Source organism: Tiliqua scincoides, chromosome 2 (genome assembly GCF_035046505.1).
Source record: "Tiliqua scincoides isolate rTilSci1 chromosome 2, rTilSci1.hap2, whole genome shotgun sequence".
NCBI classification, from domain to species: Eukaryota; Metazoa; Chordata; class Lepidosauria; order Squamata; family Scincidae; genus Tiliqua; species Tiliqua scincoides.
The window spans coordinates 225,121,014-225,134,634 of NC_089822.1; the positions used below are offsets into that span (position 1 = coordinate 225,121,014).

Below are 13,621 nucleotides of genomic sequence, written 5' to 3' on the forward strand. Positions count from 1 at the left end.
TGCCTGTTCGACACCCTGGCCCTTGAGATGCGGGGTGCCACAGGGCTCAATTCTGTCCCCCATGCTATTTAACATCTACATGAAACCGCTGGGAGAGGTCATCCGGGGGTTTGGAGTGGGGTGCCATCAATATGCCGATGACACCCAGCTCTATCTCTCCTTTCCTCCAGACTCCAGGGTGGCGGTTGAGGGCCTGGAGCGCTGTCTGGAGGCAGTGAGGATCTGGATGGGGGCTAACAAGCTGAAATTAAATCCGGATAAGACAGAGGCTCTCCTGGTTCGGAAATCCTCGATGCAGGTGCTGGACTATCGGCTTGCGCTGAATGGGGTTGCACTCCCTCTGAAGGAGCAGGTCCGCAGCTTGGGGGTCCACCTGGACTCACAGCTGCTCCTGGATTCCCAGGTGGCGGCTGTGGCAAGGGGGGCCTTCGCTCAGCTTCGGCTGGTGCACCAGCTGCGGCCGTACTTGGATCGTGCAGACCTGGCCACGGCGATCCATGCCTCGGTGACATTGAGATTAGATTACTGTAACGCGCTCTATGTGGGGCTGCCCTTGAAGACGGTTCGGAAACTGCAACTAGTGCAGAATGCGGCGGCCCGTGTGGTTACTGGAGGTAGGCGGTTCAACTTTGTCAGTCCGCTTCTCCAGCGGCTGCACTGGCTGCCCATTCGTTTCCGGGCCCAATTCAAGGTGCTGGTATTGACCTTTAAAGCCCTATACTGCTCTGGACCAGGGTATCTTAGAGATCACCTGCTCCTGTACAATCCGGCTCGTCCTCTTAGGTCATCAGAGAAGGCCTTTTTACAAGTGCCGCCGCCTAGGGAGGTACGTGGGGCGGCTGCAAGAAATAGGGCCTTCTCAGTAGTGGCACCAACGCTATGGAACTCCCTTCCCCTTGACTTAAGAATGGCTCCCTCTCTTGAGACCTTTCGGCAAGGCCTGAAGACCCTTCTGTTTAAACAGGCCTTCTGAGTTCTTGGCCTTTTAACATCTTTTTAACATCTTTTAATATTTTTTACAGGCCTGATTCTTTTATGACTTGCTGCTGCTCTATGCTCTTTTTACCTATTTTTTTTTTACTCTGACTGCTGTTTTTTTATGATGCGTTAATATGTTTTTATTTGTTTTTAAATTATGTTTTTTAATATGTTGTAAGCCGCCTTGAGTCCCTTCGGGGAGAAAGGCGGGATAAAAATAAAGTTGTTGTTATTATTATTATTATTATTATTATTATTATTATTATTATTATTATTATTATTATTATATTTAAAAATGTGTTTTTGAGAATTTCCAATTATTACAAAGACAGAAGCCTGGAAACGATCAGCAAAATGAAAAGAAAGGATGGGTTAACTGTGAGGACTTCTCAGATAACCAAAATGCCCTAGGCCAGTGGTTTCCAAATGTTTGCAAAGGGCAGCTCCTTTGACCTCCTGGGCCATTGGCCATGGCTCCCCCATTAGGGCTACAATCCTATACATTGTATAGGGGGGATGGGTTTTTCACCAGGCTTCCATGGCTCTCCTGGCTGGTTTCCATGGCTCTCCAGGGAGCCACGGCTCACAGTTTGGGAACCACCGCCCTAGCCCATTATAGCCTCTAGTTGGCAGTCTAAAAGTCCTCCATGTTGCATTTTGTGTGAAATGGAGGCCAGCCTGTTTGCCTGAAAACTTATCATTTTAACTTATCTTTTTAATAGTGAAGGTAGACATGCAGAGGTGGACAGATCTAAATGAAGAATTAAATAAAGCAAAACATGACCTATGGTAGAAGCAAAAGTAACAAAGTAATCACCCCTTCCTCTTGCCCCGGAAACCACATCTTTTACCCCCAGTTCCTTTAAGTGTATCTTGCAAAGCAGTTCAAATTCTGCAAAGTCAGCACCAGGACAAAAATGCACTTCATTTACCTTATTTATACTGAGCCCAGAATTTGGGTGGAGGGTTTATTTTGCTCCAGAGCACATACAGCTCCAACTGTGTGTGCTCTCAGCTTGAAAATGGCAAGGAATGAGGCTTCGAACTGGCACCCAACCCCACTGCTGGATCCTTTCTCTTTCCAGCCAGCACAACCACTCTTTGCGCTGAATTGGTGGACCTGTGTTTGTCATTCCTTGGCACAATCGTATTTGCAAAACACTTTGCCCTTCTTTGCTGCCACAAGGGACTACCTCTCTGTTTTCCACTCCATAAGGCCCGGGACATGCTGTCCATGGAAAAATAACACTCAACAGAGAGAAAGCAGAAGCGAAAACTCAGCAACTACCTGGCTGCCATTTATAGAATTCTGAAAAAAAGCCAATTTGAAGGCAGCCAAGCCTGGGTGTTTATGTCCCTCTTGCATTTGTGAAGGGGTGGTTTATTAAATACCTGGCATCCATTTGGCACATATGACTGATATTGTAATTAGTCAAGGCCTTGGCCAAGCCGCCATTGAAGACAATGAGAACAGCAGACATCAACAAAGAAGGTGTGTTGCCCTATGGAAAGCTATACAGAATATCATAATAATATCAGAACTTGTTGAAAAGAGGAGCATTTGAACTGGTGGTCTGTTCTATGGAAATCTCTGAAGCTTGGGACATTCTACAAGACAGCCATCTTCCAATTCTCAAGAGGTAGGATGAACTTCAACCCCAACTTGCATCATGCCCACCTTCTAGAGCAGAGCCAATGAGAAGAGAATACAGGGGTAATTTGTACCCAGTTCAAGGGTTGGATATTAGTGGCAGCATCCTATGCCCCTGGCGTGAGCTCATCACATCCCCTTAGACCAATGGTTCTTACACCTTTAGCACCAGGACCCACTTTTTAGAATGACAATCTGTCAGGACCCACCAGAAGTGATGCCATGACTGGAAGTAACATCATTAAGTAGGAAATTTTTTAACAATCCTAGGCCGCAATCCTACCAGGAGTAAGTCCTATTTACTATCATATACACAATAGCCTGTTAAAAGAACAGATCTGTAACATTTCCCTAAATGCAGTCACATACCATCGTAGATTCGAGTGTAATAAATTAAAAATAAAATATTGAAATGAATGGGGACCCACCTGAAATTGGCTCACAACCCACCTAGTGGGTCCCTAACCACAGTTTGAGAAATACAGCCTTAGATCCACTCAGATTTATACCAGCCAAAGAACTAATACAGTTCTTAGTAGGTCTATTTTTAAAAATCGATGTTTTTTACTTACCCCTCCATTGCTGGCAGGTTCCCAGCAGGCTGAAAGCATGCAATAGAGGCGGTGCCAGTATTGCTGCATGCTCTGGGTTGGCCATGGATAGGTTTGGGCTTTTGGCCGCTTCAGAATAGCATCAAATGTGCTCAGTTTAGTTGCACATCATTAATATAACCAGCACATCATTTTCACAAAATGGAAGATATAAAACAACAGTCAGTGGAACATTTTGTATTTATTCTCCAGCACATTCATTGGAAAAACTGTTGTTAGTTTGCCCTTCAGGGAGATGAAATTAAGTAGGAGGTCATGACAAATGAAACCCCATTAACATGGGATCATTGTAAAAATTTTTCCTTGCCTCTTTGTCTTTGATATCTTAGGGCCCGATCCTATTGACTTCAGTGCCAACACTACACTTGCAGTGCCAGTGCTGGGTGTCACTAAAGTGCTGTAAGGCACTTTGCACAGGCAGAAGACACCCAGCACCAGCAAAAAGGCCAGCACCTGTCAGCACTGGGCCTCTGTGCCAGGATGGCACAGACAAGAAGCTCTGGCCAGTGAGTTCCCCCTCCGGGCAATGGGGAGGCTTTTCAGGACAGGAGGGAGGGGGAATGTGAGGAGGGGGTAGAACTGGGCAGAGGAGGGCAGGCCTGAGGACGAATCAGGCCTGGAAGGGGTCAGTGATGGCAGCAGATGCTGCTGCCATATCCTATCACCCCCTCCAGAGCTGCAGATACTGACACAGGTCTCCTAGTTCTGTGCCAGCTCAGGAGCTGTTGCAGATCTGAGAAGACCCATTGGGGCCATGGATGTTCTACATGGGGTAAGGGAATCAATGTTCCGTTACCCGAGAAGATCTCCAGAGGCTGCTGTGTTCCCCTGGTATACAGCCATCGCCATTTTGGCTCTACTATGCAGCACCAGGGCAGCATAGGATTGGACTGTTAACAAGCAGAAAGAGAAGATGACCCTCAAACCGCTTCCAAGAAGACATTCATCACAAATTGTCTAAAGCAGTGGTTCTCACACTTTTAGCACTGGGACCCACTTTTTAGAATGAGAATCTGTCAGGACCCACCGGAAGTGACATCAACAAGCAGGAAATTTTTTAACAATCCTTGGCTGCAATCCTACCCAGAAGTAATTCCCATTGACTATCATATACACAACAGCCTGTCAAAAGAACAGATCGGTCACATTTCCCCAAATGCAGTCACATACCAGTCTAACAGCCCAATCCTATCCACACTTTCCTGGGAGTAAGCCCCATGGACTCTAATGGGACTTACTTCTGAGTAGACATGCATAGGATTGGGCTGTAATATATTAAAAATAAAATATTGACATGAATGGGGACCCACCTGAAATTGGCTCACAACCCACCTAGTGGGTCCCGACCCACAGTTTGAGAAACACCGGTCTAAAGCAGCTTGATAAAATCTTCAGCGGGAACAACCACCACTGATGCCGAATTTCAATCATTCAAACTGTTATGTATGCAAGTTATGCAGGATTGAAATCCTACATAACTGATTGGCTCAGACTGATTGCTGGCCAATCGGGTGAGGGATCGAAATCCTACCTTCCGATTGGCCCTCTATTTAATGTTTCAGCTGCACCAATCATGGGAAGTCTGGGCGGAGCTAAAGGGTATAAAAGCCAAGGGTATTTGCCTTGTGTCAGATTCATTGCCAGGTTCTGGTCTGAAGATGGAATAAACATATTGAGCTGTTATCTCTATGCCTTCCTTTATTCACATGGACCCACTGTACAACACAAACCACACTACCAGTACTGATTTCATGCGTCTGTCTTTTGCTTCAACCACTTTGGTGGTCTGGGAGTTGTGGGATAAGTATTTTTGAGAAACTGCGGAGTGTGTTTTTGGGGGACTGTTTGGAAGAAAGCCCCACATCCACATGACCATGCTTCTTAGAGCCATGTCGGAGAAAAACCTAGCAAGCTGTAGTCCCATGGTTCTTGTGGTCGAATACAGGACCCCTTCTTCCAAAACAACATGGTACTTTCTTCTTAATATTAATTCCAAAGCCCACTGGCTTCCATTTACTTCCTTGGCCTTGATTGTGGTCACTAGTCCTATATCATGAATCATTTGTTTACTTGATGTAAAAGCAGCGCAGGGCTGTCAGCTGCTGGAGTGTACAGTCTTATACAACCTCAAGGCTTCAGCTTACATAACACAGTAAAGGGTCAGAGTAATCATTAACCTTACCCCCTTTCTAGTTCACTTTGTTCTCAAGTCACCTGTTTGCTTGGATTGAACATATAGCAGAACGTTAGAGAAGGGGGAAAATCATTTCCACAGCTGCAGCTTGGCAGTATTCTGGGATGGATGGAACTCTGCAGACATGCCAGAGGGAGCTGGTTTCAAAACACTGACATGTACATCATTTCATCACAATGATTTTGAGAAACTCTGAACATGTTCCCAAGAAAATGGCAATAATAATGCACAACTTCAAACAAGGAAAGTCTACAAGATTTATTAGGAAAATATAGACATGAATGGGTCTTTGTTTGGCACCCCCTTCGTAGAGCTTTCTTATCTTTTGTTGGACAAGACATGGGTCACAGCAGTGGCATAGCTACATGGGGGGTGGCATGGTAAGTACTGCAGGTGCCACAATGTTCCGTGTAAGCGGTGGCCCCTCGCACTCACTGTTGGAGCCATTCTGGGCAGCAATGGCAACATTCAGGCGTGCTCCTGCGCATTGCCATCAATTCCTGGAGTGGCTCCAATGGCATGATGGAGGGGGGCCGCCACTTACATGGCGCATTGTGGCACCTGCAGTACTTACCTTGCTGCCCCCTGTAGCTACGCCATTGGGTCACCGGCAGGGAGAGTGGGTCTTCTGAAAAACTGTGATGAAATTGAACATTGCCAAGGAAGACTCAGGTTGTTCTCCACTAGAGTCAGTTTGTACAATTGGCAAGATCGCATGGATGTAGAAGCAAAGTGTCACTTCCTATTGCAAGCAGGAGTTGAATGCTTCCTCACAGAGAAATAATTCATTGTGCAACCAAAATTAGTATGCCAGGAGACGATTGGGTGACTCTTTCTTCCTCATATGCTTCATTTCCTTTTTTTTTTTTTTAAAGAGGGGAGCATTAAGGAGGCTATGCAATCACCACCACCACCACCTGCAGCCAGAAGTCCTACCATTTGGAAAAGAGTGGCCACATAATTCCATGGGTTGTACTGAATGACTCTTAGTCCTGCCACAGATTTTGTGTCCTTGCAATGCAGCCCCCAATCATGTGTTGGGTTTCCCATTGCAAAGGGATCCGAGAGTGCAAAATCGCAAGTGACCTACGCATCTTCTGTGCCTATTTTTGTGTGTGTGACTTGGGAAGTGGGCAAGATTCATGAACCTTTGGGTCTCTTCTGGATTGTAAGGATCTGACAGCAAGTGAAAGCCATCCATTCCATTTTCATATTAAGGCTGCAATCCTATTTGCACTTACCTGGGAGTAAGCCCCTTTGACTGTAATGGGACTTACTTCTGATTAGATGTGCCTAGGACTGGGTTGTAAATGTTATGTACATGCCAAAGTACATACAGTGTTAGCATGTCACTAGTTGTGGCATGTGTAGCTCTTCTTTGCTAAATAGCAGTCATGTGGGAGTGATTCAGACTGAGGACATGTCAAGGCCTTTAACCCTTTGCTCCCATAACAGTCCCAATCTGAATCAGACCCTCACCCATAGTAGCTATTTGGCCCAGGAGGAATGCTTCCATTGGAATGAATGGCAGCTTCCCTCCTGGGACAAATAGCAGCTTCTCCTTCTGCCTCACCAAACTCCATGGGACTTACTTCTGAGTCAACACGCATAGGATTGGGTTGTCTTAAGTCTGGTGTTAGAAACAAGGGAAGTATTTTGCTGTTACTTGGTCTATTATATATTAAATTGTTATGGTTCATGAGATTTAATGTATACAACTTTTGATGTTCTTGGGGTCACACTTTTAAGTGGTAGGAGCATTTTTTAAAATCAGTTTGTTAAAGGGATTCTCGTGAACTTTTGTGTACATTTTTAGGGGAGTATTTTGGTTAAATATTTTCTTTTTTGTGTTTGATTAGTATCTCTTGTCTGTTTCATGTGCTTGACAGTATCAGGGATGTGCGGTGGGTGGGGAGGCAGATGAGGCAGAGCCTCCCCAATGGAGTCCTTCGAAAAGCACCGCCATGCGTAAGATGTGCAAGGACACACAACCCACACGCACAATGCATGGGTTGTGAATGCTTGCACAGCTCAAACATGGCAGCGCTTTTCGAAGGAATTCAGTGGGGAGGTTCTACCTAACCTGCCTCTCCACCCACTGCACGTCCCTGGAAAATATGTTCATTGGCTGCTTATAACTGTTCGCTTATTTCTTTAGTGCCCCCGAAGAAGGCTATTTTTTTCAAAATACATTTGGGCTTTCAAATATAGCTTATAATACCGTACAGTAATAAATGCCCCCCACCCCCCCACACACACACATACCATTTTGGAAGACTTTTCTCTTTTGGGCTGCAGGTTGCAAAAGTGCCAGTCATTGGCCAAGAAGTTTCATCTTAAAAGACAGGGAAAATGCTACTGGTGTATCTCTAAGGGTTTATGAACCCTGTTGAGGCATGCAATGTCAGTTTACCCTGGCATGTACTCCAAGCACAATGGGACACAACAGTGACTCTTGGAATTCCATGCATTCTTATCCCAATATTAGAACTTTTTTATGTTTACATGTCAGCCACAGTCATGTGGCTGTGTCATGTGTTCATGTGAAGGGGGAACAGGCAGAGAGCCAAATGGGCACTGGTTGGTGACAGACTTTTCCCCCTATGCACGCCCACTCTTCCTACTTGTCAAGCTGATGTTAATAGGAAGTTGGCAGTATTCTTCTGCCACCATTCAAGGCTAGGATCTCCATACAGAAGGTGGCAACCTTGAAAAAAGCCCCTCTCCCAGATAACCAAGGGGTCTAAAATTGGGGGGGGGATGGGCAAAAGAGAGAGAGAGAGAGAGAGAGATTGAAAATCAAGGAATTGAATTACACAGGCCTTTATTCTGTGTTGGAGGAATTGTATGAATGGGACAGACTGACCTGTACGCATATTTTAGCCTACAGTACTTGCTTATTGTAAAAACAGAAGACTTTGGATGCAATCCTAACCCACTTTCCAGCACTGACAAAAGGGCAATGCTACTACAAGATAAGGGAACAGATATTGCCTTACCTTGAGGAGGTCTCTGTGACTGCCCCCAATCTGCACAATGCAGCACATGCCCCACTGGCACAGCTATGCCAGTGCTGGAAAGTTGGCTAGGACTGTGCTCTCTATTATGCAGTGATCAATTATGCAGTCCTGTTACCCAATGAGAGATGTATTGTTTGCTCAACATTTTTGAGTACTAGAAACTTATTTTAATATCTGTTTAGGAGTGTACTTGAAAACTATTTGGACAACATGGCTTTGAAAACTTTTTAGGGCTGGCTTTCCCTAGTGATGTGTATTATCCGATTATCTGATCTGATTATCTGAGGAGTTGGATTTATTTTGTGGTGTGGGATAGCTGTGAAGCAAAATAGGAGTCACTGCTAGTTGATGAGATAATTTGGATTTTAACAAGGACACGCTGTGGGGTAGGTAAGGAGCAGGGCAAACCTGTGGTCTCATTGGATATTAGTAAGCCAAAATCAGAATAGGCAAGTTTGGGCCAACTTAATACTTTGTCTTGGGTGCTAAAATGTCAAATATTGGCCATTAGTCTTAACAGACCAACCAACATTACAGATTTTTGTCACCACTGTTTCAGAGATTCCATCAATGCCTCAAAAATTTGCCATTAGGAGTATAGAAACCAAGGGAAGTCACATAAATATCATTTGTAAAATTTCAATTTTCTTTTTATTGTCAAAGTAAATATATTTATGAAGAACAAAAAAATATACAGAATTGTAACTTATGTACACTGACTTCAAAGATATACTTTTGTTTCCAATTTACACAATTTTTTCATATGTTATTAAAAGATATTTTATATAGATATGCAATATGTACAATTTTATTTACATACATTCATAGGATGTGAGATAAAAACCAGTCAATACAAGAGAGATTCATTTCTGTTTTCTAGAGGTCAAAAGGAATGCATTCCTAGAGGAATAGATAGGGAAGCTATTGCTCTTCACGTCCACATAGTCTCCATTTTGACCTACTAAGGATAGAATTTCAGTGTTTTATTTCCCACTTGGCTGACAAAATGGCACAGGGCACAATCTGATGAAATTCATTTGTGACTACGTCCATCGAAATCTATGACACACAGCAGTGAGCCATATCTAATCCAGTTCCATTGCTTTCATTGGGATTGAGTCATGGCTAATATTTGCTCCATTGATGGCACCTATAGATGCCACCTGTGATCAGAGAGGAGATGGAACATCCTTTTTAATAATCTTCTCTAATTACTGAATCTATTTTGCTAGAAAGCTTCCTACAATCAGCAGAGTACAAAACAAAAAGAAAAAACAAAGGAAATGTTTCGTAACACAATAATTTTGCTGCCAGCATTGAATTATATGTATACATATATTCAGATATCATATATATATATTCCCTTTTTTTTTTTTTTTTAGCCCTTAAGACAACTACCATACTATCTGGCTAGAGTACCAGGTGCCCCAGTTGCATTGCTCTCTGAATAGTGGCCCATGAAGATACTCCGCATTTGGGTACCGCTTGCCGTCACCGGCTCTGAAAGTGCTTTCACAAAACATTCATTAAGTCTCAAGTCCTCCCACCCCAGCCAATCAGGGATAAGAATTTTTATACTGTAAACATTGGGGGGAAGTGGGCTCAGTGCCTCTTCACACCAATCTGGGAAGATGCTAAGCAATCACAGTTACTGCTGTCACTGTGGCCCGGAGAAGCCACACTTGGATGCAGCTAACACATTCTGCAGACAGTACGTGGATCTTTGAAGGAATGGTACAGTAAGATGCAGAGGCAGAGTGAGCAATAGAAACAAGATGTTGCCCCTATGCTCAGTCCTCCCATACTGTGATATGTGCCCTTGTCCATGGACCACATGACTTTGCCATAGTGAAGGATCTATTGGGTCCAAAGGGCAAGCACCATCCCCGAAAACATGTGGGCAAGACCTCTCTCACCATGCAATCCACTATCAGCTCATTGGTCAGTCTGTATTTGGGGTTTCAAGGGAAGTAGGTACTCAATCTTCCTGTCTTCTCCACCCCACAACTCACCCCCAAACTGCTATGGTCTGTAGAAGAATCTGCAGAGGCTGGATTGTAGTATCTGGATCAAAGATGGTTCCCTGGGCTCTTTGGTCTCCTGCTGAACATCTCAGTAGGGAATAAAGGAAAAGCCTCTGGACAAATGATTGGGTACCCTGGAGAGATGGGCTTTGGGAAATCTGCTGACATACCCTGCCCTCTTTTGGGTTGCTGTTGGTTGTTGCATAACACAGAGAGAGAGAGAGAGAGAGAGAGAGAGATGTTTATGGCATTACATTGCTCTATGGTGAATAACTTTCATTCTGGCACATTTAATTTGGCCAGAGTTTGGAGATTTGTTGGGGGGAAAAAACACTGCCAGCTTCCTAGATATTAAAAACGACAAGGAGAGAAGTAACAATCATTTTAGCCCTTTTCAGTCATTTTCAGTCCAAACTCTGTACCATCCTTAGAATGCCTAGAGAAATCCCATGGGCAGCCATTATCTTCACATAGAATGACTGAAAGGAACTGGTGCATTTTAGAAGGCATGTGGTCTGGGAAGGACACAAATTCAGTTGTACCCCCACCACTGTTTGAGTTGCAAACGTTTGCTTTCAAAATATACTGTCCTCTGAGTGGGGCCTGGAGGGGGAGTCAAGGCAAACCTGGTGGGATAGGATGAAGCTTAGAGGAATCTTATTGGTCAGCAGAGGACCTGGGTGGAATTGGATGGGCAAGGATGGGAGGGAAGACATTTATGGGTTGTGGGTGGAGCCTCCCAAAAGCTGGTAGTTTGTAGAAGAACTTGGCAGAATCTGGCTTTACAGATGCAACAGCGGTGACTAAGACAAGACTGTTTTACTGCTTGGATTTGGAAAAGACTGGCTGGTTGGCAACACTATACCACCAACCACCTGTTGCTCATTCTCATTTGCTAGCTCCTGGCTCGGGAGCCTCCCACCCCACCCCCACCCCCACCAAGAAACCCCCTCCAAAAAAAGGAGTTGTTTTCATTTCAAAAGGAACTTCTTGCTTCCAAACCGGGCATATAGGCCAACTTAATTTAAAAACAAACAAACAAAACAAAACTTCACAATGAATAGCCCTGTACATGATCAAAGCCCTCAGGAATGCCAGAACTATAATTAACTATCAGCAAGTAGCCCATCAATTATCCTGGAACAGGAGAAAAACCGCTAAAAATAAAACACTGTAATGTTCAAAGGAAGAAGCAACCGCAGAAAAAAAAAGGAAAGAAATAAGGCAAAGGTGATTAAAAAAAAAAAAAAAGATAAGAGGCACCGGGGGAAGTAATGGCATCAGCTGTTACATGAAGACAAATAAATTATCAAGAGAAATATACGATGAACAAAGTGCTGTCAGAGGCCGTTTCTCGAATGGACAGGTGTCGAGGGGCAAGCAGAAGGCATCAGTTCACTGAGCGCATCGAACGGCTGCTTCGGGGAAACCGGTGCACTTTGACGTGCTTGGACAAGTGGTCACTACGTGCAAACTTCTTCTCGCACACGGGGCACTGGTAAGGCTTCACTCCGGAGTGGGAGCGCCGATGCCGGGAGAGCTCGTCTGACCGGGAGAACCTAAGAGGGAGGGAGAAAAGGACAAGACAGGCTATTTGATGTGTTGCGGATGCAGGATCCCAGCAACTCTGACAACAATCCTTACAAAAGTCAAGCATTATCCTTCCCGTAGACAGGAGACAGAAACAGTGGCTTGTCCAAGGTGCAGCCCCTGCCTTTTCAAACGCTTGCTGACTTCAGCAGTAAAGCGTTTTTCTTTTTGACCATTCACATAGCCCGTGAACTGAAGTCTAGGAGTCTGTTGCTCCTGTTCACTTGGAACAATACCTATCATCATGAAACCCTCTACTGCGGAAGGAAATTGCTGCAGTTTGAGAGGGCAGCTGCACAGGGAGTCACCCAACACTGAGTCAGGCCATTGATCCATCCACTTCAGTGTTGTCTACACTGACTGGCAGCAGCTCTCCAGAATTTAGACATGGCAGTCCTGGCTCCTGTGCTGCCTGGGACCAGGAGCACAGGGTGCTGCCCTCCCACTGAGTGCCAACCCCCCCCCCACAGTCTGTTTTCATCCCCAGATGGGGGCAGGGGTGGTAGAGGGGGGACAAGGAAGGTGGCATCACCCTGGCGGCATGGTACCCTGGGGTATTTGTCCCCCTTGCCCCCTCCTAGGAACACCACTGCCATCCTTTCTCTAGCCCTGCCTGGAGACAGCAGAGATTGATTCTGGGACCTTCTGCATACAAATAAGGAGCTCTACCACTGAGCAATAGTCTTGTCCTCTTACTGAGTTCACAGCTGAGGTGAGATTTGAATCAGGGACTTCCTAAAGGACATTCCTACACCATAAGCCTCACATGCCTACTCAGAAATAAGTTTCATTGTGTTCAACGGAACCAACTCCCAGGTAAGTATGTAGAGGATTGCAGGCTTAGGGCCCAGTCCTATCCAACTTTCCAGCACTGGTGTAGCCGTAATGCAGCCCTGAGGTAAGAGAACAAACATTCTCTTATCTTGAGGCGGCCTCTGTGACTGCCTCCCCACCACAGGATGCAGTGCACGCCCCATTGGCACAGCTACACTGGCACTGGAAAACTGGATAGGATTGGGCTCTTAGTCATTACATGACCTCAGCTATTTTCATGCACATGGATACCTGCACATAAAATACACAGAATGTGTGCCAATTATGCCTATATGTTTCACCCCATTGCCCTTTAATATTCACGTCAATGGTAATTGGTCTCCCATGCATTTGAAAGTAATTTAAGTATAGGCATTCAGTACTGTGGTAAGAACCAACCACTCACTCATTTTCTCACTTTCCTTACAAGCATTGTAATTGCCAGATGCCCTTTATTTCAGGAACTGAACCTATTTTTAAGGGCTGTTGTTTGCTACCACTGCAGCTGATGTCCAATTTTTCTGAGATTTTCATCTGGCTGTTGAAACACACACAAACATAAACACTCACATACGCACCCCTCACAGACTATCTTCATCATGAGGATAATGTGCTCACACGAATTAGCACTGATAGGAGGCTTTGCTCAGCCCAACTCCCTCAGTTCAGTCTTGATGTAATCATCAAGGTGTTGCCTTTCCCAATGTCCAACATGATTTAGTGCCCAGTCCTATCCAACT

General features: G+C 44.9%; 1 protein-coding gene across 1 annotated transcript in view; it reads right to left on the minus strand.

Annotated features, from left to right (window-relative positions):
- Positions 1-9,116: 9,116 nt before the first annotated feature.
- The window catches only part of KLF15 (KLF transcription factor 15), a 29,035-nt gene continuing 24,530 nt past the window's right edge, over positions 9,117-13,621 (minus strand). Inside the window, exon 3 of the mRNA XM_066617635.1 lies at positions 9,117-12,037. Within this exon, the coding sequence (XP_066473732.1) occupies positions 11,869-12,037 (169 nt within the window). The 3' untranslated portion in view covers positions 9,117-11,868. The remainder of the gene's footprint in view (positions 12,038-13,621) is intronic.